This window comes from Sardina pilchardus, chromosome 12 (assembly GCF_963854185.1).
Source record: "Sardina pilchardus chromosome 12, fSarPil1.1, whole genome shotgun sequence".
NCBI classification, from domain to species: domain Eukaryota; kingdom Metazoa; phylum Chordata; class Actinopteri; order Clupeiformes; family Clupeidae; genus Sardina; species Sardina pilchardus.
In genome coordinates this window covers 32,209,317-32,233,102 of record NC_085005.1, presented here as the reverse complement: position 1 = coordinate 32,233,102, position 23,786 = coordinate 32,209,317, and the positions used below count along the sequence as shown (strand labels likewise).

At 47.4% G+C, this 23,786-nt stretch overlaps 2 protein-coding genes across 3 annotated transcripts in view; both read left to right on the top strand.

The window, feature by feature from the left end:
- Window positions 1-394: 394 nt before the first annotated feature.
- On the top strand, window positions 395-5,419 carry LOC134098044 (sterile alpha motif domain-containing protein 15-like). 2 transcript variants are annotated; one of them, XM_062550994.1, is made up of 3 exons: window positions 395-479; window positions 858-956; window positions 5,182-5,419. In XM_062550994.1, the coding sequence occupies exons 1-3, from the start codon at window positions 408-410 to the stop codon at window positions 5,353-5,355; spliced, it is 345 nt and encodes a 114-aa protein (XP_062406978.1). In that variant the 5' UTR covers window positions 395-407; the 3' UTR covers window positions 5,356-5,419. The 2 variants fall into 2 exon arrangements, with proteins under 2 accessions (XP_062406978.1, XP_062406977.1); XM_062550993.1 differs by having other exon boundaries at window positions 5,138-5,419.
- Window positions 5,420-8,792: 3,373 nt separating this feature from the next.
- Window positions 8,793-23,786, top strand: part of lrfn5b (leucine rich repeat and fibronectin type III domain containing 5b) — a 34,743-nt gene continuing 19,749 nt past the window's right edge. Inside the window, exons 1-2 of the mRNA XM_062551421.1 lie at window positions 8,793-9,715; window positions 22,205-23,151. Coding sequence (XP_062407405.1) covers window positions 22,231-23,151 — 921 coding nt within the window. The 5' untranslated portion in view covers window positions 8,793-9,715; window positions 22,205-22,230. The remainder of the gene's footprint in view (window positions 9,716-22,204; window positions 23,152-23,786) is intronic.

Below are 23,786 nucleotides of genomic sequence, written 5' to 3'. Positions count from 1 at the left end.
ACTAGATAGATAGATAGATAGATAGATACTTTATTGATCCCCAAGGGGAAATTCAAGTACCAAGTAAGTACCAAGTTAACGGACACCTCCGTTAACTTGGTAGCCTAGCTGATTGATTTGGTCTTTGTGGTGGTCAGAATGTGTTGGTTTTGAAAAAAAAAATCTTTTACCTATTCACAAATGGTATGTAGGCCCTAGGCCTAGATCTTTGAGGTTGTGATTGTGAAGCTCATGAATGCAGCTTTGTAGTTGTGATGATAGGCCACAGTGACATGTTTGTCTGATTTTCAATGTGTTGCCTGTCTAAAAACTTAGAGCTGCTAAAACCTAGAATCTAGGTTGGTTCTAGTTCTAGCCTAGACAGCAAAATAAAGGAGTTGACAGTTTCCATGGATACAAATATCAAGATGGCGTTCCTTCATTGGAACTGCGAAGACGTCGGGAAATGGATAGAGTCCCTTGGATATTCACATTACACGGTAACGTTATGGTGCTGTGAAAAACCTAAGCATCGAACGTTTTTGGAGAGAAAAACGAATTGTCGCTGTTTTACTCACGTGAAATTCGGTGGAGCATACTGTATTATCAGCCTGCACCGAAAGCAGGCTAGCCTACTCACCTATCCTGCACTGGTGTAACTTCTTAGAAAGCGTGACTAATAATGTTGATTGAGTTGAAGTTTGAGATAGACCTACATCTCCAGAGGGGTAGCCTATTTAACAAAACCTAGCCTATTATATTACCTACTCAAAAACGACTTAATTATAGAAGGGTTTTAAGGTCAAAAGTAAGATATTTATAAGGGGTGAAATTACTCTTACGTTTTGTAGCCTATTCTTCTTACGTTTTTCCTCTAGGCATGTTTCGTAGAGAATGGCATCACGGGCAGGAAGCTCATTCATATGAATTGTCGTACTTTGCCCAAATTAGGCATCACCGACTTTGAAGATATGAAGGTAAGAACAAGTCAATTGCACTTTATAGGTTACCTCACCATTCTTAAATTGTAGTAGCCTATTATAACTTAGGCTTCTTGAATGAATTCATACTGAGGTCCTAAACCTTACTCCTATTGTAATTTGTTGGAGTGTGGACAAAGCTATGGGGAGCCATTTAGGCCATAGGCCTACGTAATTTCACATGCGCATACAGTATGGTACTAGCACTTGCATATAGCCTACATACATACTGGCATGCATATACTTACATACTTGTATGTATGTGTGTGTTAAGTACATTATGTGCGCAAGAAGTGTGTATTCCGGTTTCGTACAGTGCCTGCCGGATACATCATTCTTATGCACACACATATGCACACACATACTTTTGCACACACACACACACACACACACACACACACACGCACATATTTCTCGCACACATATACTGTACATACTTCTTCACGCACATGCATACATATTTGCAAGTGTGTATGTATATGTATGCAAGTGCAAGTATCATGCATGTTAATGCGCATACAAAACAAGGCATTTTAGGACATAATCTTAGGTAATGAGAAATGTTGTGTATGTGCTTCTGTCTGTGTGTGTGTGTGTGTGAGTGGGGGGGGGGGTGGTGTCACTTGTGAGTGTGTGTGTGTGTGCGCCCATGTGCATGAATGCATACAGGTGCGTGCCATTGTGTGTGTGTGTGTGCGTGTGTGTGTGTGTGTGTGTGTGTGCACGTGAGGTAGTGTACATGTGCACTCTGTGTGTGTTTGTGTGTGTGTGCGCGCGTGCGTGTGTGTGTTTGTGTGTGTGTGTGTGTGTGTTTATGTGTATACGTGTGTCTGCAGCAGACATAACGCATAACAGTTGGACTTATCAATGCTGTTGCTCATGAATGAGTCCTCAGTCCTCGAAGTTGCACAACAGGAAGGGAATTTACAGCATCATTGCATGATCTTCCATCAATCAGAAATACATTAGCCACAACACGACTGCAAAAGTGACCACAAAAGGAAAAACTACGCCACAAGGATTCTAGTGTCTCATGGAGGAACACAGTAGGCTAACTTTAGCTGTCCATGTCCAGAATATAGCGTTTCCTGAATAAGTCGATGCTGTTGCTCATGAATGAGTCCTCAGTCGTCCCAGTTGGTACAATGGGACGGGAATTTCCAGCGTGCTCATTGCATAACCTTCCATCAATCAGACACACAACCATCCTTTCTTCTTTCTCCTGTCTTGAACTTGAGCAAAGCCCTCCACAAATGCGCCATATTTCACCTTATTTATTCTCCTCAGCATAGTATTGCAGGCTAGTGTATGTATTGTACTGTAGGCTAGTGTTTGTATTTTCCATTGCAGGTTCACTTCTGTTGTGTTGTTGTTTTTGTAATTGTGTTGTGATTCATGTATTTCGTTAAGCTCTCTTTTGTTCTAACACTTGCAAGTGTTGTGGCTTATGCGACCCTGTTTTGGGTTTTGCAATTGTGTTGTGGCTTTTGTATTTCATTGAGCCGTCTGGCCCACCGTAAACACGTGTTAAGAAAACAAGCAATGTGGGTCTGCCAGTGCCACACAGCAGTTAGAGTAGTGGGAAGACAAAGACAAGAAATCATGCATGAGTGAGTAGACCTGATCAGAACATGGACACTCAACTCAAATACTCATGTCATTTAGCGAGACTCCAAATGCAGAGACATTAAGGAATCCAATTGTTTTGAGAGAATGCGTGGGAGGGCAGAGCCCTCTACTCCAGAAGGTTGCGCTTGTCTGAGAATGGCAATCCAATCGCAATAATGGCAATCCAATTACAGTCCCAAACTTCTCAAAACAAGACGAGAGTGACATCACGGCCGGCGTATGGGTATATGACCGGTGAATGGGTCATTGACAAAGAAGGCTTTTAAAAATGTAAAATAAAAGTTGTACATTTTCTGAAGTTGAAAGACTGTTTAAAACAAGTCTTAATGGCTGTGCAACATTTACAGGGGGCTTAATACATTTCTAGGCTGTATTTGTTATTTCATCACCCAAAAAATGGCAGGTGATGCAACCAAGTACCGAAAGGTATAAAGTGGAGCCACCCAAGTACTTTTTGTAGAGGGTGGGTATTTTGGGTTTCCAATATCCCACTTTATATTCAAAATGTGAACTTCACAAGGTAAAAAAGTGTATTGTTTAATAGGATAATTATTGCATTTTTTCAACCACTTTAATCTGTGTCTTGGTTTAAATGAGTATTTTACCTGGTTGTACCACCTTGTTTGATTCAGTTGCTGACTTTTATCACTAATTCAAATTATACATACAAAGGTTGTCTTCAGCTGCTCTCTCAGCTCAGGATGCCTCAGAGATCTTAGTGCTAGACTAGGAACCTTTCCTTCACACATAAAAAAGCACATCAGGAAAATATTTGACCGTCAACGTTAGAGAACATTATTTACTTGGGGAAAAGGGATTATGAGAATGAATGAGAATTGTTATGAGAACCATGATAATTGTTTCATATGCTTGGTATTGGTAACCATTGGTTACATAATTGGTTGAGTTGTGAGTTTGTCTATGGACAGCATTCGATTGTTTCTGAATGATGTTTGCTCTACACTGAAGCTGTGTGTGTTTATGTCTAAAGCATCCATCTTAGTGGCTGACAGCATATTGAACAAGGCGTGGTCAAACTGAGTTGCTTAGCTTACTACTTTCAATCAAGATTCTGATGTGTGTGTGTGTCTGTGTTTGTGTGTGTGTGTGTGTGTGTGTGTGTGTGTGTGTGTGTGTGTGTGTGTATGCATGTGTGTGATGTTTGGGACATGACAGCATACTTGGCTTGGTTTGTAGCCCTACTGGTCAGCCATCCAGCGTAACCAGTAGTGAGTCTGGCACAGCTCCAGCCCCCCCCCCCCCCCCCCCCCAGGCACTTTGGGCCGGTATCGGGCAGCTATTTTCCTATTCAAGTGAATGGGGAGGCAAACAGGAAGGGGCAGGATATGTGTAGAGACAACACTGCCTTATAGGCGTTACAGACTCACCCCATGCATAGCCGTATTCTTTGAGCACCGTGCCTGCTCATTAGACAGTCTCTCTGGCTTAAAGCCCCGGCTTCCCACCACTGTATTTGAGCACCTTAATTAGACATCAGCCCCCCTCACATGCTGCTGAATCAAGTCAAGTCAAGTCAAGTTTATTTATATAGCGCATTTCATACACAGAGGTCATTCAATGTGCTTTACATGAACAAAACCAAACAGTAATAGCAGATGAAAGAATAGCTGGGCAAAGAGTAATTAAAAAAGATCATAATAAACATAAAAAGAAAGCACAAATCAAGGTAAAATCATTTAAAAATAATGAATAATTAACAAGAAAACATAAAAGACTCAAGGTGGAATAATTAAAAGACAGATACAGAACTCAGTGCAGTTAGCAGAAAGCATCTGTAGTTGTTATATTAAGTCTAGATTTAAAACTGGCTGCAGTTGAGCCCTTTTTAATGTCATCCTAAAGTTGGTTCCAGGGCTGAGCGGCCGAATCGAATCAATTCAACAGCAGACGGGTCTCCCGCTCTCCTTCTCTCTAATTGGATAACGAGGCCTCTCTGTGCTGTGTGTGTCGCCCCCTGCAGGCCATAACGAGGCCTCTCTGTGCTGTGTGTGTCGCCCCCTGCAGGCCATAACGAGGCCTCTCTGTGCTGTGCTGTGTGTGTCGCCCCCTGCAGGCCATAACGAGGCCTCTCTGTGCTGTGCTGTGTGTGTCGCCCCCTGCAGGCCATAACGAGGCCTCTCTGTGCTGTGTGTGTCGCCCCCTGCAGGCCATAACGAGGACTCTCTGTGCTGTGCTGTGTGTGTCGCCCCCTGCAGGCCATAACGAGGCCTCTCTGTGCTGTGCTGTGTGTGTCGCCCCCTGCAGGCCATAACGAGGCCTCTCTGTGCTGTGTGTGTCGCCCCCTGCAGGCCATAACGAGGCCTCTCTGTGCTGTGCTGTGTGTGTCGCCCCCTGCAGGCCATAACGAGGCCTCTCTGTGCTGTGTGTGTCGCCCCCTGCAGGCCATAACGAGGCCTCTCTGTGCTGTGCTGTGTGTGTCGCCCCCTGCAGGCCATAACGAGGCCTCTCTGTGCTGTGCTGTGTGTGTCGCCCCCTGCAGGCCATAACGAGGCCTCTCTGTGCTGTGCTGTGTGTGTCGCCCCCTGCAGGCCATAACGAGGCCTCTCTGTGCTGTGTGTGTCGCCCCCTGCAGGCCATCTCAGCGCACGTGCGGGAGCTGCTGGGCGTGTCTGAGCCGCTGTGGGGCCGCAGCCTGGCGGAACACCCGCGGGACGACATGGGCCTGTTCCTGGAGCGCAAGAGCCGGACGGGCGAGCGAGCCGACGCACTCACCCTCACCCAGTTCCTCAAGGAGAGGCCCTGCTAACCAACACTACAACCACCAGTGTGCAGCCCTGCTAACCAACAACTCTTATTAAAGAGACAGCCGTGCTAACACTTATCTGATATCAGAATCAGAATCAGAATTAGCTTTATAGGTTTGCATAAACAAACAAGGAATTTGATTCCGGTTAATCTTTGCTCCCAAGTACAACACTCAACAATAACATAAAAATAATTGGAAAAAAATATACAGAACAGTAAGAATAGAATAGGGGCAGTGAGGCTATACAAGAATAAATACAGTACATTTGTACTACTGTACATACTGTACATTTACAAATAAATAGATGCTATGGGTGGGACAGGGTAATGCAATTGTCCGGAGGGAAAGTGCAGCCTTGTTGTCCCTGTCAAGGTCGCCATGGGTGTGGACACCCAAACACGCACAAGGAAGACGCAGGATGCAATATACAGTTGAGAAGAGGGTGGGAATAGTGCAGTATCAGTATAGAGGGAGGTTTAAGTTTAAATATGAATATAGTGCAGTATCAGTATAGAGGGAGGTTTAAGTTTAAATATGAATATAGTGCAGTATCAGTATAGAGGGAGGTTTAAGATTAAATATAAATATAGTGCAGTATCAGTATAGAGTGAGGTTTAAGTTTAAATATAACTATAGTGCAGTATCAGTATAGAGTGAGGTTTAAGATTAAATATAACTATAGTGCAGTATCAGTATAGAGTGAGGTTTAAGATTAAATATAACTATAGTGCAGTATCAGTATAGAGTGAGGTTTAAGATTAAATATAACTATAGTGCAGTATCAGTATAGAGTGAGGTTTAAGATTAAATATAACTATAGTGCAGTATCAGTATAGAGTGAGGTTTAAGATTAAATATAACTATAGTGCAGTATCAGTATAGAGGGAGGTTTAAGATTAAATATAACTATAGTGCAGTATCAGTATAGAGGGAGGTTTAAGATTAAATATAACTATAGTGCAGTATCAGTATAGAGGGAGGTTTAAGATTAAATATAACTATAGTGCAGTATCAGTATAGAGTGAGGTTTAAGATTAAATATGAATATAGTGCAGTATCAGTATAGAGGGAGGTTTAAGATTAAATATGAATATAGTGCAGTATCAGTATAGAGGGAGGTTTAAGATTAAATATAACTATAGTGCAGTATCAGTATAGAGGGAGGTTTAAGATTAAATATAACTATAGTGCACGGCACTGGTGGTTATTAACAGCACCAGAGAGGAGTGAGTGGAGAGCGTCTCTGGCAGGCTCACATGGGGCCGACGCAGACGGGACCTCCTCTTGTGGTCTTGCTTGCATTTCATTATCTGTGATTCAGCAGATACTCTTATCCATAGCGTATGAACTAATTACAATCTCCTTGGACCAACTTGGGGTTAAGTGCCTTGCCCAAGGCTGCAGTGGTGCTAAGTCTAGAGCTTGCCCAAGGCTGCAGTGGTGGTAGGTCTAGAGCTTGCCCAAGGCTGCAGTGGTGCTAAGTCTAGAGCTTGCCCAAGGCTGCAGTGGTGCTAAGTCTAGAGCTTGCCCAAGGCTGCAGTGGTGAAGGCTGCAGTGGTGAAGGCTGCAGTGGTGGTAAGTCTAGACTAGAGCTTGCCCAAGGCTGCAGTGGTGGTAGGTCTAGACTCTAGAGCTTGCCCAAAGCTGCAGTGGTGGTAGGTCTAGACTAGAGCTTGCGCAAGGCTGCAGTGGTGGTAGGTCTAGACTAGAGCTTGCCCAAGGCTGCAGTGGTGAAGGCTGCAGTGGTGGTAGGTCTTGAGCTAGGCCCGGGGATCCGACTTATACCCTTCTGGTGTTCCATTTGGACGGCCAGTTCCTTAACCACTATAGACTAGACCATCCTGTTTGAGAGGAGGAGTCTTGAGTGCTCTGAATATCAGAGGTGGTCCATGAGGAGGAGAGGAGAGGTGATCCATGAGGAGAGGAGAGGTGGTCCATGGTGTGAGGAGGAGAGGTGGTCCATGGTGTGAGGAGGAGAGGAGAGGTGATCCATGAGGAGGAGAGGAGAGGTGATCCATGGTGTGAGGAGGAGAGGTGATCCATGAGGAGAGGAGAGGTGGTCCATGGTGTGAGGAGGAGAGGTGATCCATGAGGAGGAGAGGAGAGGTGATCCATGGTGTGAGGAGGAGAGGAGAGGAGGTCCATGAGGAGGAGAGGAGAGGAGAGGAGAGGAGGTCCATGAGGAGGAGAGGAGAGGAGAGGAGGTCCATGAGGAGGAGAGGAGAGGAGGTCCATGAAGAGGAGAGGAGAGGAGGTCCAGGGCGTGAGGAGGAGAGGAGAGGAGAGGAGGTCCAGGGCGTGAGGAGGAGAGGAGAGGAGGTCCAGGGCGTGGGGAGGTGAGGAGAGGAGGTCCATGAGGAGGAGAGGAGAGGAGAGGAGGTCCAGGGCATGAGGAGGAGAGGCGAGCGGAGCATAGTGGAGTCCTGGTGTGAGCAGAAATGCTGTAAAAATAGCTGTCCTCAGGATTGCCTGCGTGAGTCTTTTCATTTCACACAGATTAGACACATCTGCATCAGGGGCTGTGGTACCGAGCAACCAGCCAGCTCCCACTAAGGAAATCAACTCTGATGGATGTGTTTTCATGAACTGCAATCCCTGCTGTGAAATTATGGCTATCCTCCATCCTCTCAAGACTCTTTTTTTTGGTACCTGGATGGTTTGTGGTAGAAAGCTGTATAGTCTCTTGCTGTAAGTTGCTTTGGATAAAAGAGTCTGCTAAGGGAATAAATGTCATGTAATGTATAGGCTGTCGGAATGAGCCGATTACTTCATTTTTTTGTTTTTTTAAGTTTAGTTTTATTATTTTGCACAGTTAAAAGAAAAAAAAATCAAGACAGATAAAAGAAAGCAAATACAGTAGGGAGAAGCAAAAAAGCCTGATGGCTTGTTTGAAGCCTCCACCTAAATAATAAAACAAACCACAACAAATAATAGTAAACAAAAAAAAACACTATAAATGAATTCACATATTTGTAGTCAAAGAGTAATACACATGGGTTTAACGACGAATACAAAAAGAGGGAAAATATATGCACATACATGAGTTCCGATGTTTAAACGATGATGAGGGGGTTCCTGAGATCTGAGATGCCAAGGTGTTGATTAGCTCTTCCTGTCGCAGTGTGAGGGACAGATCAGAGCTGTAAATTCCACCTGGGTTAGGAAAAAAACACCTTTTTTAAAAAAATAAAGGGACTTAGCTATACTGAATGAGTTTATTCTCAATACAATCAATCAGATTTTGAAACCAAAACCCTATAGGATTCCAACAGCAACAATCCTGTAGGATTTAGGAATAAAACAAAAACAAACCCAAATCTAATTGCAATCCTCTAGGCCTTTTTGATAAGGGGTGGTTAAGTTCATAGGGTTTATTCTCGCCATAACGCACTGGCATCCTCCATCCTATACATTCCCAGTCCTCTCGTGCTATCTAAGAGGCATGACCCCTGCCCTAGTGGGGCATCATTTCCTACACAGGGTTCAGTGGGGGATCAGGTGATGCTTATGTATTGGGCTAATGAAAGGGAGTAATGGATTAAAGCCCAGTGGGAATTCATAACAGTGGCTGCGAGTTAACGCTGTAACAAGCCATTTTCCTATAGATGCGTGTGTATTGACTGTTTGGGGCGGCGTAAATGTCACCAAATTAGCCTGGCATTGCCGGAGGAGATTATTCACTGCACTCCGAGAGGAGTCGAGCATGTGTTAGACCAATCCCCGTTCAGCATTTCCGATCACCCACGAGTTGGAGATGAAGAAGAAAGGAGTATCATGAGTCAGTGGAGTGCCGCTGCCTTGGCTGGAGGATGCGCGGTGACACCCACCCTCTTGTCGCGTGGATTGACTCAGTTCGAAACCCCACCGGGCAGGTGGTTGCAGGCACACGCGATGCAAACATCTGCTGTCTGAGCAAACGATCCGAATTCAGCACCAGTCGCGCGGTCTCGTAACTGCCGTCGCTTCTGAAGGCGTGTTTTTTTTTCTCGACGAAAAGCGGTGCATGCGGGCGTAATGCGGTGAGGCGATTCTACTTGGAGAGCTGCCGCGATAACGGGACTGCTCAGTCTGCGGCTTTCTTTAAAATGCTCAAGAAACTGAGCGTTTTTCCCCCTCCTCTGTTAGATTGGTGTCTTATTTTTGATGGATTTTCACCGCTGTGGTTGTCGTGGATTTTTCTTGAAGGGCATTTATGAGCTCGAGGGCTGCTGTATTTATCAACCAACTCTATATTAGATATTTGGGTCATTCTTGAACCATCTTCATGCAAAGGATCGCTTTACTTCAGATGCCCCGAGGGTTTCTTTTGGCGTGAAAATATATGCGTCTGTCATCCCCGCAAAGGGATACACCACACAAGGTAAAATTTACGTTCCTAATATGCTTTCTCATTTCTGGGGCGGTACGACGAGGTTCATCATTTCTATCATTAAAATTGAATGGTGTGGCTACATTAACGTTATAACCCGCGGTGAAAGGTGAGGTTGGATATGTGAGCGATATCGTTTTTCAGGAACGTACGTTAGTTAACATAACCTGCATTGCAAGGTCAAAATAAGCTATTTTTTATCAGACAAATGGGGAGCAGTTCAGGTGTAGCCCAAGATTGGACCAACTTGGTGATCTATCTTTATTTTAAAAAGAATGATCTGCTGATGAGAGAATATTCTCAACTGTAAAATAATATTAATAAAAAAGAGAAATGTATCAGACCAACATATTCCTCTGACCCATCTCATTGAATATTAATAGCCTATCCTCTGGATCTGAGTATATTCTATCTGCCGGGGGCTAGATGCATATCGACATGCCCCGACATAATGCAGAGTGAAAATGAGACTTTCAGAGTGTAATGGCTATTAGCAAGATTAATAAACTATCAACATTAAAGTACTATCCCCTGCATCACCTGAAAACATGTAGATTTGGTGGATTTATTACATGGATGGCAAAATCTAGAGGCTATGTTTACCCAGTTAGACTGTGACACTGAGCCTGTTAACATGGAAGAGCAGTATTAATGTGGAGGGATGAGGCCAATGGCTTAAAGTAAACGCACTAAAAGAAAGTACAGGTAGCTTATAACAGAAAATCCTTTAGGAATCCAGACTCATCATTAAAATAAATATTAATAATGAGTTTAATATTTATGGGAAATCTCCAATGGGAGCTGTGTGTACAGGCTAATTACCCTGACTGGGAGTTTAGAGTGTATTTGCTTGGATACGGCTACTGAGGCCCCTTCATGTTTCATCCTGGATGAAACAGGACAGCGAGTCTTCATCAGCCGCTCCAGTCAATCAGGTGGACAGGTCAATCCATCAGGCATAAGAACTCCACCAGCCGTGTGTCGCGGGGCCCTTAGCTGTGTGTAATTCAAAGAAAATCTCTGAATCCTGAACTCAGTCTTAATGGCCATCAAGCGAGACGTGTGTGTCTCAGACAGCCCATGGGCTGTGATGACGGCCTCCGACTCACGGCTCCCCTGAGGCCGCTGCCCAGGAGGAAGACTTCATCAGCCGCGCAGGAGAGGCCCTGTCCAGGAGGAAGACTTCATCAGCCGCGCAGGAGAGGCCCTGTCGCTGGGCTCCTTTCTACACCCACAGACTTGTCTATCACGTGTACGAGTACAGCAGGCCTAGTCTGAAAATGCTTTTGCTTCACTGCTGTCTGGCCAATTGTGTCAGTGGTGGACTTATGAAGGACTCTGTCACATAAATAAGCCAACTACACACAGCTCCAGCTACAGCGAAGCAGAAAACCACCCAACCTGTAATTTACGAGTCGACCTGAAAGCCAGACAGTTTTATTCACAGAGCCACGGATCCTGTGAGCCGATAGCCGGCGCCCCGTGCACTCCTCCGCAGGCGACTCTGGCCCAGGTCTGGCCAGCGTTCGGCCCCTTCTCAGAGCGAGAGATCTGACACTCAAACAGAGACTCTCTGCCGTTTTCACCCATGTGGTGTTTAAAAAGGGATGGTGGCAGCGGTCTAGTGGTGGTTAGGGATCAGGGGCTCCTAATGGATCAGCAGCAGCAGCTGGTCAGGCTGGTCCCAGGGGCTGCAACCAACACTGGCCCACCACTGCGCTGAGGGCCTGAGCAACCAGGCGGGGGGGGGGGGGGGGGGGCTGTAGTTAATTCACGATGTGTAACGTAATGTCACACAGAGGAATGAGTGGCGTGTCTTTCAGCTGTCCTTAAATTGTCAGTTTAATTGCAGCACAACAGCGCTTGATTAAAGAAAAGGACTCAGCACAGTGCCCGTGATATTGCCCATCAACAAGAGGAGTTTCAGAGTGATATTTCAGAGTGATGTTTCAGACCGTGCTGTGTTATTAGTGGCGTGGTCCGTGCTGTGTTATTGGTGGCGTGGTCCGTGCTGTGTTATTGGTGGCGTGGTCCGTCGGCTGCATCCAGGCCAGAGTGGATGGATGGGTCCTTCAGACAGACTTCTTAAAATCATCTCTCTTTACAGCTGTACTGTTCTGCTATGGGCCAAAAGCCCTGTCTGAGGGGGTGGGGGTGGGGGGGGGGGGGGTGGGACCTGCTTCCCTGCCCGCTGTCTCGTCTCGTAATCTAGAGAGGCGTGGAGCTGGGCTGGGCCCTAACAGAAGCACTGTGGTGGAAATCCATTTGATTTCTGCCCACACTGTATATTACAGCCCAGACCCTTACTGTGGAGCAATACTGTATATTACAGCCCAGACCCTTACTGTTGAGCAATACGTTATATAAGATGCTGTTCCTTATTACTGTGCATTGGACTTTTCTATGAATTCAGTGAAATTCTCCCCACATTCTACCAGACAAGCTCCATGTCAGTGCCTTAAAGACTAAGGAAGTAGTTGTGGATTGGAGCCACTGCCCCAGTTGTTACAGTATGTGACCAGCCCGTACGTACCCTTGACAGACTCCTTCAAATTCCTTGGCTCGTACATCAGCAAGAATTTGAAGTGGGCAATTAAAAGAAGGCTCAACAAAGACTATGCTTCCTTGGGCATGAGTCATGCGCTAACATCTGCTGGTGCATCTCCACACAGCCGTCATAGGGAGCATCATCGCATCACACATCAATCACTGTGTGCTATGGAGGTTCAGACCGTCACACATCACCGTGTGCTATGGAGGTTCAGACTGTCACACCAAGATGACATCAGAGCGACACTGAAGCCTCTGACATAGTTGGGTGTGTGTGACCTCCTACAGGTCACGCTCTGTCCTCTGAATGCACCTTAAACCCAACCAATCAGAGACCCCTCTCACCCAATCCACCACTTCCTCCAGCATCATCAGAGACCCCTCTCACCCAAACCACCACTTCCTCCAGCATCATCAGAGACCCCTCTCCTTTTTCCTTTTTATTAATTTGTTTATTTTTGTTATTTCTTGACTGGATTGAGCTACTGTATATCCTGTATCTATCTATCTATCTATCTACAGTATCTATCTATCTATCTATCTATCTATCTATCTATCTATCTATCTATCTATGTTAATCTATGTTGTGTCTTAGTCCTAACTTTAAATTGGAATCCTGACAGAGCCCTGTTATGGGACGAAGCTAAATCCCCCCCCCCCCCCCCCCCCAAAAAAAAAAAAACCTATGAATACACTACTGCAGTTGAAGTATAGTTTAGATATAAAAGATACACAGGCACACAGCCCATCAACACGGCTGCTTTTGAAGTTAATTTAGTATATATTTTAGCCACTTTATGTATTATTGTTTTCACTGTGTTGCGAGATAGCTAGAGGGAAAATGCCCATTTTATGCCAAGTTAATGGACAATAACGTTTTGTTATGTTATGTTATTGCCTGGCCCTTATTTCAGAGCGGCTACTGTATTAGCGGTGCAGAGCCTTATTATAGTGAGTGCATTACACTTTTCCTTGAATCCATTACACTTGTCCATAAAGTCTGTTCATATTCCACTAGCAGTCCATCCAGTGAGTAGGCTGGCCCACACTAACATATACTGGAGTACCTGCCCACACTAACATATAATGGAGTACTGGCCCACACTATACTGGGGTACCGGCCCACACTAACATATACTGGAGTACCTGCCCACACTAACATATAATGGAGTACTGGCCCACACTATACTGGGGTACCGGCCCACACTAACATATACTGGAGTACCGGCCCACACTAACATATACTGGAGTACCGGCCCACACTAACATATACTGGGGTACCGGCCCACACTAACATATACTGGAGTACCTGCCCACACTAACATATACTGGAGTACCAGCCCACACTACCATACTGGCCCACACTACCATGATATACTACTGGCCCACACTAACATATACTGGAGTACCGGCCCACACTAACATATACTGGAGTACCGGCCCACACTAACATATACTGGAGTACTGGCCCACACTAACATATACTGGAGTACCGGCCCACACTAACATATACTGGAGTACCGGCCCACACTAACATACAGTATACTGGAGTACCGGCCCACACTAACATATGAGTACCGGCCCACACTAACATATACTGGAGTACCGGCCCACACTAACATACAGTATACTGGAGTACCGGCCCACACTAACATATACTGGAGTACTGGCCCACACTAACATATGAGTACCGGCCCACACTAACATATACTGGGGTACTGGCCCACACTAACATACAGTATACTGGAGTACCGGCCCACACTAACATATACTGGGGTACTGGCCCACACTAACATATGAGTACCGGCCCACACTAACATACAGTATACTGGAGTACCGGCCCACACTACCATATACTGGAGTACCGGCCCACACTACCATATACTGGGGTACCGGCCCACACTAACATATACTGGAGTACTGGCCCACACTAACATACATATACTGGGGTACCGGCCCACACTAACATACAGTATACTGGAGTACTGGCCCACACTAACATATACTGGAGTACCGGCCCACACTAACATATACTGGAGTACCGGCCCACACTAACATATACTGGAGTACCGGCCCACACTAACATATACTGGAGTACCGGCCCACACTAACATATACTGGAGTACCGGCCCACACTAACATATACTGGAGTACCGGCCCACACTAACATATACTGGAGTACCGGCCCACACTAACATATACTGGAGTACCGGCCCACACTATACTGGGGTACCGGCCCACACTAACATATACTGGAGTACCGGCCCACACTAACATATACTGGAGTACCGGCCCACACTATACTGGGGTACCGGCCCACACTAACATATACTGGAGTACCGGCCCACACTAACATATACTGGAGTACCGGCCCACACTATACTGGGGTACCGGCCCACACTAACATATACTGGGGTACCGGCCCACACTAACATATACTGGAGTACCGGCCCACTCTAACATATGAGTACCGGCCCACACTAACATACTGTATGAGTACCGGCCCACTCTAACATATACTGGAGTACTGGCCCACACTACCATATGAGTACCGGCCCACACTAACATATACTGGAGTACCGGCCCACACTAACATATACTGGGGTACCGGCCCACACTACCATATACTGGAGTACCGGCCCACACTAACATATACTGGAGTACCGGCCCACACTAACATATACTGGAGTACCGGCCCACACTAACATACTGTATACTGGAGTACTGGCCCACACTAACATATACTGGAGTACTGGCCCACACTAACATACTGTATACTGGAGTACTGGCCCACACTAACATATACTGGAGTACTGGCCCACACTACCATATACTGGAGTACTGGCCCACACTAACATATACTGGGGTACCGGCCCACACTAACATATACTGGAGTACTGGCCCACACTAACATATACTGGAGTACCGGCCCACAATAACATATACTGGGGTACTGGCCCACACTAACATACAGTATACTGGAGTACTGGCCCACACTAACATACTGTATACTGGAGTACTGGCCCACACTACCATATACTGGAGTACTGGCCCACACTAACATATACTGGAGTACCGGCCCACACTAACATATACTGGAGTACTGGCCCACACTAACATACAGTATACTGGAGTACTGGCCCACACTAACATACTGTATACTGGAGTACTGGCCCACACTAACATATACTGGAGTACCGGCCCACAATAACATATACTGGAGTACCGGCCCACAATAACATATACTGGAGTACTGGCCCACACTAACATACAGTATACTGGAGTACCGGCCCACACTAACATATACTGGAGTACCGGCCCACACTAACATACTGTATACTGGAGTACCGGCCCACACTATACTGGAGTACCGGCCCACACTAACATATACTGGAGTACCGGCCCACACTAACATATGAGTACTGGCCCACACTAACATATACTGGAGTACCGGCCCACACTAACATATACTGGAGTACCGGCCCACACTAACATATACTGGGGTACTGGCCCACACTAACATATACTGGAGTACCGGCCCACACTAACATATACTGGAGTACCGGCCCACACTAACATATACTGGAGTACCGGCCCACACTAACATATACTGGGGTACTGGCCCACACTAACATACAGTATACTGGAGTACTGGCCCACAATAACATATACTGGAGTACTGGCACACACTAACATACAGTATACTGGGGTACTGGCACAGCCCTGACTCCACACAGTGGGCCATCTGACTGCGCTGTCCGTTATAGGAACCATACTGTTACTAAATATCCCTCAGCCCCATGAACACCGCTGTAGCTGAAGTATGTTTTATTTATCACTGTTTCTCACTGTGGTGCCACATCCCCAAAAGACAAATGTCCATGTTATGTAAATCTGACAATAAGTTAAATTGGACTATAGCGCTTTCTTATCTTATTTACAGCCAAAGAACAATTTTGCCTCAGGAGCAGAAAAAGGGAGATTGTATTTGCTTGGCTTCATTGAGCTCATATATACAGTATATATATATATATATATATAGTGAATATATATACTATATAAACCTGCTGGCTGTCTTTTCCACCGTGGACCAAACAGTTGTATGAGTGATCCCTGATCAGGGTCATCCCTATGTTCCCCAGTTTTTCCAAAAAGGGTCCTATGTTCCCCGGTCGCAATACATACCGTAATGGTCACTGTAATTCCACATTAGCATTAGCATGGCCTTGTTATTGCATATACTGTAGCATAGCCTTGTTATTACTGTAGCAAAGCCTTGTTATTGCATACAGCATAGCCTTGTTATTACTGTAGCAAAGCCTTGTTATTGCATACAGCATAGCCTTGTTACTATACTGTAGCAAAGCCTTGTTATTGCATACAGCATAGCCTTGTTACTATACTGTAGCAAAGCCTTGTTATTGCATACAGCATAGCCTTGTTACTATACTGTAGCAAAGCCTTGTTATTGCATACAGCATAGCCTTGTTACTATACTGTAGCAAAGCCTTGTTATTGCATACAGCATAACCTTGTTAATATACTGTAGCAAAGCCTTGTTATTGCATATACTGTAGCATAGCCTTGAGGGCAAACTCACTACGTTGAAGTAAATCACTTTTGAAACCACTAGACACAAAATATCATTACTGTTATGTTGCTGTGTATGGTTATGATGCTGCACAGGAGCAGAGATGATTTACTGATTTTGTTGATATTTCTGGATGCCTGCGTCAAGGATTTGTCTGGTTATGTTACTAATTGGGTCATGAAAGGCCACAGCAACAAAAAGGATTGAGGAATGACCAGAGAATTTGTAACCCATCATGACTGTGGAGAGGTGTGGGTCGATGATGGTAGACAATTCTGTTGAGCATTCTAGGAGCTCTAATTCAACGAAACACTGATGGAGTTTCAACAAGCAGTTTTGAAAATATCAATTCTGATATGATTAATGCACCAAACTGACTGAGAAAATCGGCGAAAATGACTATAATCTCATTTTGGTCCCTAATGAAAGTTGCACTCGTTATCATCCAAAAATGGACTCTAGGCTGTTCTTAAACCAGAGTTCTCCTGTAAGGTGTTGTGGCGTGAGGTTCTTAGACCAGAGTTCTCCTGTAAGGTGTTGTGGCGTGAGGTTCTTAGACCAGAGTTCTCCTGTAAGGTGTTGTGGCGTGAGGTTCTTAGACCAGAGTTCCCCTGTAAGGTGTTGTGGCGTGAGGTTCTTAGACCAGAGTTCTCCTGTAAGGTGTTGTGGCGTGAGGTTCTTAGACCAGAGTTCTCCTGTAAGGTGTTGTGGCGTGAGGTTTAGGCTCAGCTCAGTATCCTTGCTTTCAGCACGCACAAGGCTGGAGATAACCGATCTGTGAGCAGTGTGTTTGGTTTGGGGTGGTGGAGTATGTGAGTATGTGTGTGTGTTTGGTCTGGGGTGGTGGAGTGCTATTTCCGTAGCCTTTCCCCTGTGATACCTGAAATGCACCTTATGGTGGTGTGACTCAACAAAACTCACTGGGGGTGAAGCTCTTACTGTGCTTAAAGCACTGGAGTTTTGTGTGTGTGTGTGTGTGTGTGTGTGCCAGAGACAAAATAAAGATATTTCTCAGGGGCTTGATAATGCATCCTCCTCCTCCTCCTCCTCTCCCCCGCCCCCCCTCTCCAGCACCATGCTGCTCAGCTAGCACTTACAGGCTCACGTCATAACATGGTCTTTGGTATTATTTGCCCTCAATGGTGCCTTCCAGGCAGCGCTGCGTTCAAGCCACTACTCCCCTCAGTTTAGGGGTAGGATGGTTGAGGGGGTTAGGGTTAGGAATAGAGTAAAGGTAGAACATTTTAGGCTGTGCTGCCTGGAAGGTGCAGTTGGGGTCAAAAAACAACATAGAGCGTCATAACATTAGCTGCCTGCTCTGCAATAAAGTTGGCCCTCGTCCAGTTCTAGTCCAGGCCAGTCTCTGCTGCCTCCTTGCTGTATGCTTACTGTCAGGGAAACAAATAAATGGGTTTTGAGTGTAGAGTTATCTTTTAACTTGAAAACTTGGGTACAGTATGTTATTGAACAACAAGTAATACTGGCAGCATCATTGCAGATATCGATCAGCCATTTTAGGCAGCTCTCAAACCTGAACAACTGTATCTGAGTGATAGTCTTCCCTCCTGAACAACTGTATCTGAGTGATAGTCTTCTCTCCTGTACCAAGATGATGGATGTGAGTACACTCTCTGTCATAACGATTAGAGAACTATGGACTGGAGGTCAGAAACAAGCCTCAGTAATTTGCGTTTTTGTTGATGGCCTACTTCATAGGTGTACCATCATGAAGCTGTGAACAGTCATTTATTTTATATTAAAAACATATCATGCAATATTTATTTTATATTAAAAGCATATAGTACAATACAGTCACATGGTGACAGTGATCCTAAACGCCTCCCAGACAGTAGATGAAATCTCTGATGTGAGAATGAATTTGTTCCTCTATTTGGAAATGCCCCATCAGCTCGTTCTGTTGCCCTGCGAGAGTCCATGCCACCCCCCCGCCGGAGTGGCATCCCGGGTGGGCCGAAGAGCACGGCCTGCTGGGCACACGGAGGCCGCGCCAACTACACATGCCAGCTGGTTGGCACGCATGACCCGTGGCAGTTACTCAGTAACGTGACCCGAGCGAGGAGCAGGGTGAAGCGGCATGGTCGCGTTAGGGCCCATTAAACAATTAGCCAGCGGTCCATTTCACTCTGACCTGTGCTGCCGTAATGCAGCGGTTTCAGTTCGTGGCCCTGAACCTCTCAGAGATGGAAAGGGGAGCACTTTGCTAATGTCACAGATAGCACCTGTCCGCCTAAACGCCTCTCCACCAGGTCCGTGCAGATCTGTCTCTGCTTGAACGCCTCCACTATAGCTCTTAATGGTGGTGATCCCAGTGGCTACCCCGTGTGTGTGTTGAGTGTTAGATGATTGGACTACATCTCTTTAGCTGTTCTGATCCCAGTGGGTACCTCATGTGTGTGTTGAGTTTTAGATGATTAGACTACATCTCTTTAGCTTCCCGGAGAGCGTTGGCTGTGCAGCGCTGGTTGGTAGATGTTGTCAGAGCTTCTTCTCTTCTCCTCTTCTCTTCTCTTCTCTTCTCTTCTCTTCTCTTCTCTTCTCTTCTCTTCTCTTCTCTTCTCTTCTCTTCTCTTCTCTTCTCTTCTCTTCTCTTCTGCTCTCCTCTCCCCAACAGCATCTATTTTTACACAAGCAGCTCATTCTGATGCAGCTCCACGTGTGAGCGCGCGCTGTCTCACAGAGGGATCACGGCGAGGCGCACCAGCGCATGACAGCTTATTATTTCATACTGGCGAGCAGAGCACGCCTGCTCACACACACACACACACACACACACACACACGCCCTGCGTGGAGCCTTGAGGTAGCGTGGAGAGTGTGCGGCCTGAACACACACAGTCCCTGATCTCACCCGGCGCTGTTCCACAGGGTCACTTGGAATCTGGAACCCTTCTAATGATGACCAAAAGATTCCAGATGTCAGAATCTGGCGTTCCAAAGCAGGCAGAGAAAAAGGCACCAAATGAATACCTAACACGCAGACATGCAGCGCAGTAAAGTGCCATGTGTGCTGCTGGTGTAAAGGAGACATGCAGCGCAGTAAAGTGCCATGTGTGCTGCTGGTGTAAAGGAGACATGCAGTGCAGTAAAGTGCCATGTGTGCTGCTGGTAACACGGAGACATGCAGCGCAGTAAAGTGCCATGTGTGCTGCTGGTGTAACTCAGTAAAGTGCCATGTGTGCTGCTGGTGTAAAGGAGACATGCAGCGCAGTAAAGTGCCATGTGTGCTGCTGGTGTAAAGGAGACATGCAGCGCAGTAAAGTGCCATGTGTGCTGCTGGTGTAAAGGAGACATGCAGCGCAGTAAAGTGCCATGCGTGCTGCTGGTGTAACTCTGTAAAGTGCCATGCGTGCTGTTGGTGTAACTCTATCAGCTTAAAGGCACAGCGCTGGGGACCAGCAGAGCCTGCATGGTCAGGGCAGATCTGCACTCCGCTCACATCCCCTGGACACATGAAACACTATCTCTCCCTGTCAAGGTCTTAAGAGCCAGCCAGCGGATCCTCCCATATTCCCAGCTCTTCCCTGACAGGATCGCTAACATGGAGGGGCGAGCGCTGGGGGGAGGGGGGGGGGGCTTGGGGGGGGAGATCGATAGGGGACGGATGACACCCCTCTCAGCACCCGCGTGGCAGTCTGCCCGCTCTCTTTGTCTCCGTGGCGATCTCGGGAAGGCGTCAGCCTCGTTTGGAGGATGGGCTCCTCCGGTCACCCCTTTCATCCCCGCCAGCCTGCGCACATACAAGGCACGGCATTATCATATCAAACCGGCCCATCAGCACCCAGCCCCGCCCGACTCACTGGGCCCCTCTCCTCCTCCTCCTCCTCCTCCTCCTCCTCTTCCTCTTCCTCCTCACTGGGCCCCTCTCCTCCTCCTCCTCCTCCTCTTCCTCTTCCTCCTCACTGGGCCCCTCTCCTCCTCCTCCTCCTCTTCCTCCTCCTCTTCCTCCTCACTGGGCTCCTCTCCTCCTCCTCCTCCTCTTCCTCTTCCTCCTCACTGGGCTCCTCTCCTCCTCCTCCTCCTCTTCCTCTTCCTCCTCACTGGGCTCCTCTCCTCCTCCTCCTCCTCCTCCTCCTCCACCTCCTCTTCCTCCTCCTCCTCCTCCTCCTCCACCACCGCTGGACTCAAGGGACTGTCCTGTCTAAGCACCTTCAGCTCATCACAGCATCAGACACACACACACACACACACACACATCCCTCTGGCACAGCGCTGTGTGTGAACAGGGGTGCAGCAGGCATCACAGAGCTTAATGCTCTCAAATAAAGCACGGGCTGATTCAGTGTGCTTCTGTGGTTGGATCGGAGTGATATGATCTGTACAGAACGACAGAACAGATAGAAATATAGATAGAGAGAGATAGGGATACATATAGATAGAGAGAGATAGACAGATAAATATAGATAGCAAGAGAGAGAGAGAGATAAAGAGAGAAAATAGATAGAAGGATAGAGATAGGTAGACAGATAAAGAAAGAGAGGTGGAGAGATGAACTTTATTACCTCTATTATGGCTGACTTAGAAATCATTAAATATTTAACTCCATCACTGTGTTTTTTTTTTCAAAGTGGTTCAGTTTTCATATCGTTTTACAAAGTCATCACTTCCTCTAACTGGGGTAATAACTCTTCCTCCTCCTCCTCATCTTCTTTCTCCTCCTCCTCCTCTTCCTCTTTTCCCCACTCTTCCTCCTCCTCTTCTTCATCCTCCTCTTCCTCCTATTTTTCCTCCTCATCATCCTCCCCATCTTCCTCTTCTTCCCTTCTCTTCCTCCTCCTCCCCATCTTCCTCCTCCTCCTCTTCCCTCCTCCTCCTCCTCCCCATCTTCCTCCTCCTCCTCCCTCTTCCTCCTATTTTTCCTCCTCATCATCCTCCCCATCTTCCTCTTCTTCCCTTCTCTTCCTCCTCCTCCCCATCTTCCTCCTCCTCCTCCTCCTCCTCTTCCCTCCTCCTCCTCTTCTTCATCCTCTTCTTCCTCCTATTTTTCCTCATCATCATCCTCCTCCTCTTTCCCCCCCTCTTCCTCCTCCTCCTCCTCCTCTTCCTCCTCCTCTTCCTCCTCCTCTTCCTCCTCCTCCTCCTCCTCCTCCTCCTCCTCCTCCTCCCCATCTTCCTCCTCCTCCTCCTCTTCCCTCCTCTTCCTCCTCCTCTTCCTCCTCCTCTTCCTCCTCCTCCTCCTCCTCCTCCTCCTCCTCCCCATCTTCCTCCTCCTCCTCCTCTTCCCTCCTCTTCCTCCTCCTCTTCCTCCTCCTCCTCCTCCTCCTCCTCCTCCTCCTTCTCCTCCTTCTCCTCCTCCTCCTCCCCCCCCTCCCCCCCCCCCAGGGTCTCTGGCCAGACAGCGCCCCCTAATGGAGAGTCTGCTGGTGTACCTGGTGCTGCTGGTGATGGCGGTGCGGGCGCACAAGGACCAGATGTGCCCCAAGCGGTGCGTGTGCCAGGTGCTCAACCCCAACCTGGCCACGCTGTGCGACAAGAAGGGCCTGCTGTTCGTGCCGCCCAACATCAACCGCCGCACCGTGGAGCTGCGCCTGGGCGACAACTTCATCACCGCCGTCAAGCGCCGCGACTTCGCCAACATGACCAAGCTCGTCGACCTGACCCTGTCCCGGAACACCATCGGTTCCGTGGCGCCGCACGCCTTCAACGACCTCGAGAACCTCCGAGCGCTGCACCTGGACAGCAACCGGCTGACGCGCCTCACGGACGACACCTTCAGCGGCATGTCCAAGCTGCACCACCTCATCCTCAACAACAACCAGCTCACCCACGTCCACGCCGAGGCCTTCGACGACCTGCTGGCCCTGGAGGAGCTGGACCTGTCCTACAACAACCTGGAGCGCGTGCCCTGGGTGGCCGTCCGGCGCATGGTCAGCCTGCACACGCTCAGCCTGGACCACAACATGATCGACTTCATCCCCGAGGGCACCTTCGCCAGCCTGCTGAAGCTCAAGCGGCTGGACGTCACGTCCAACAAGCTCCAGAAGCTGCCGCCGGACCCCGTGTTCCAGCGAGCGGGCGTGCTGGCCAACTCGGGCGTGCAGCTGGGCCCCACGGCGTTCGCGCTGAGCTTCGGCGGCAACCCGCTGCGCTGCAACTGCGAGCTGCTGTGGCTGCGGCGCCTGCAGCGCGAGGACGACCTCGAGACCTGCGCCTCGCCGCAGCACCTGGCCGGACGCTACTTCTGGACCGTGTCCGAGGAGGAGTTCCTGTGCGAGCCGCCGCTGATCACGCGTCACTCTCCGCCCGCACGCGCCCTGGAGGGCCAGAGGGTGTGTGGGATACATTTGATATGTTTCCCATTGTATTAACCATTTACTATAGCTTACGTAAGGGATAATCAACGACGCGCCGTGCGTTTATAGGAAAATAATGCACGTTCGAAGTGGTAATAAGGACCCGACGCCGCAGGCGGAGGGGACTTTACACTTCGATAAGTGCATTATTTTACTTTATCTCCCTCAACAATGGAATTCTCTTCTCTGATTGGCTAATGGGGTGGCCATTAACTTCGTATAACCTGCTACCTTCGAAGTAGTTCCCGTATCACACTTGAATATTAATTCGCCAAACTCGTTAAGAAGTTTAAATGAACTGTCACGTTGCATCCAAGCTGAAATACAGACGTGCAGAACCATAGTAACATTGTAGCATATGACGGAGGTGGATTGTAGCTAGTTGGATGCCATGTAGGCTATAAAAGTAGCGATCTTTCAAAGTTAAAGTTAATCAGAATCCTGGGAAATGCCCGCTTGACAACGGCAGAGATAGAACTAACGACTGGCTTTTGGCCGTAGCAACCAGCCATTTAGAACTAACGACTGGCTTTTGGCCATAGCAACTATCCATTTAGAACTAGTAACGGCAGTTTTGTCCTGCAAGTAGAAAGTTGATATGTGGCGGAAAG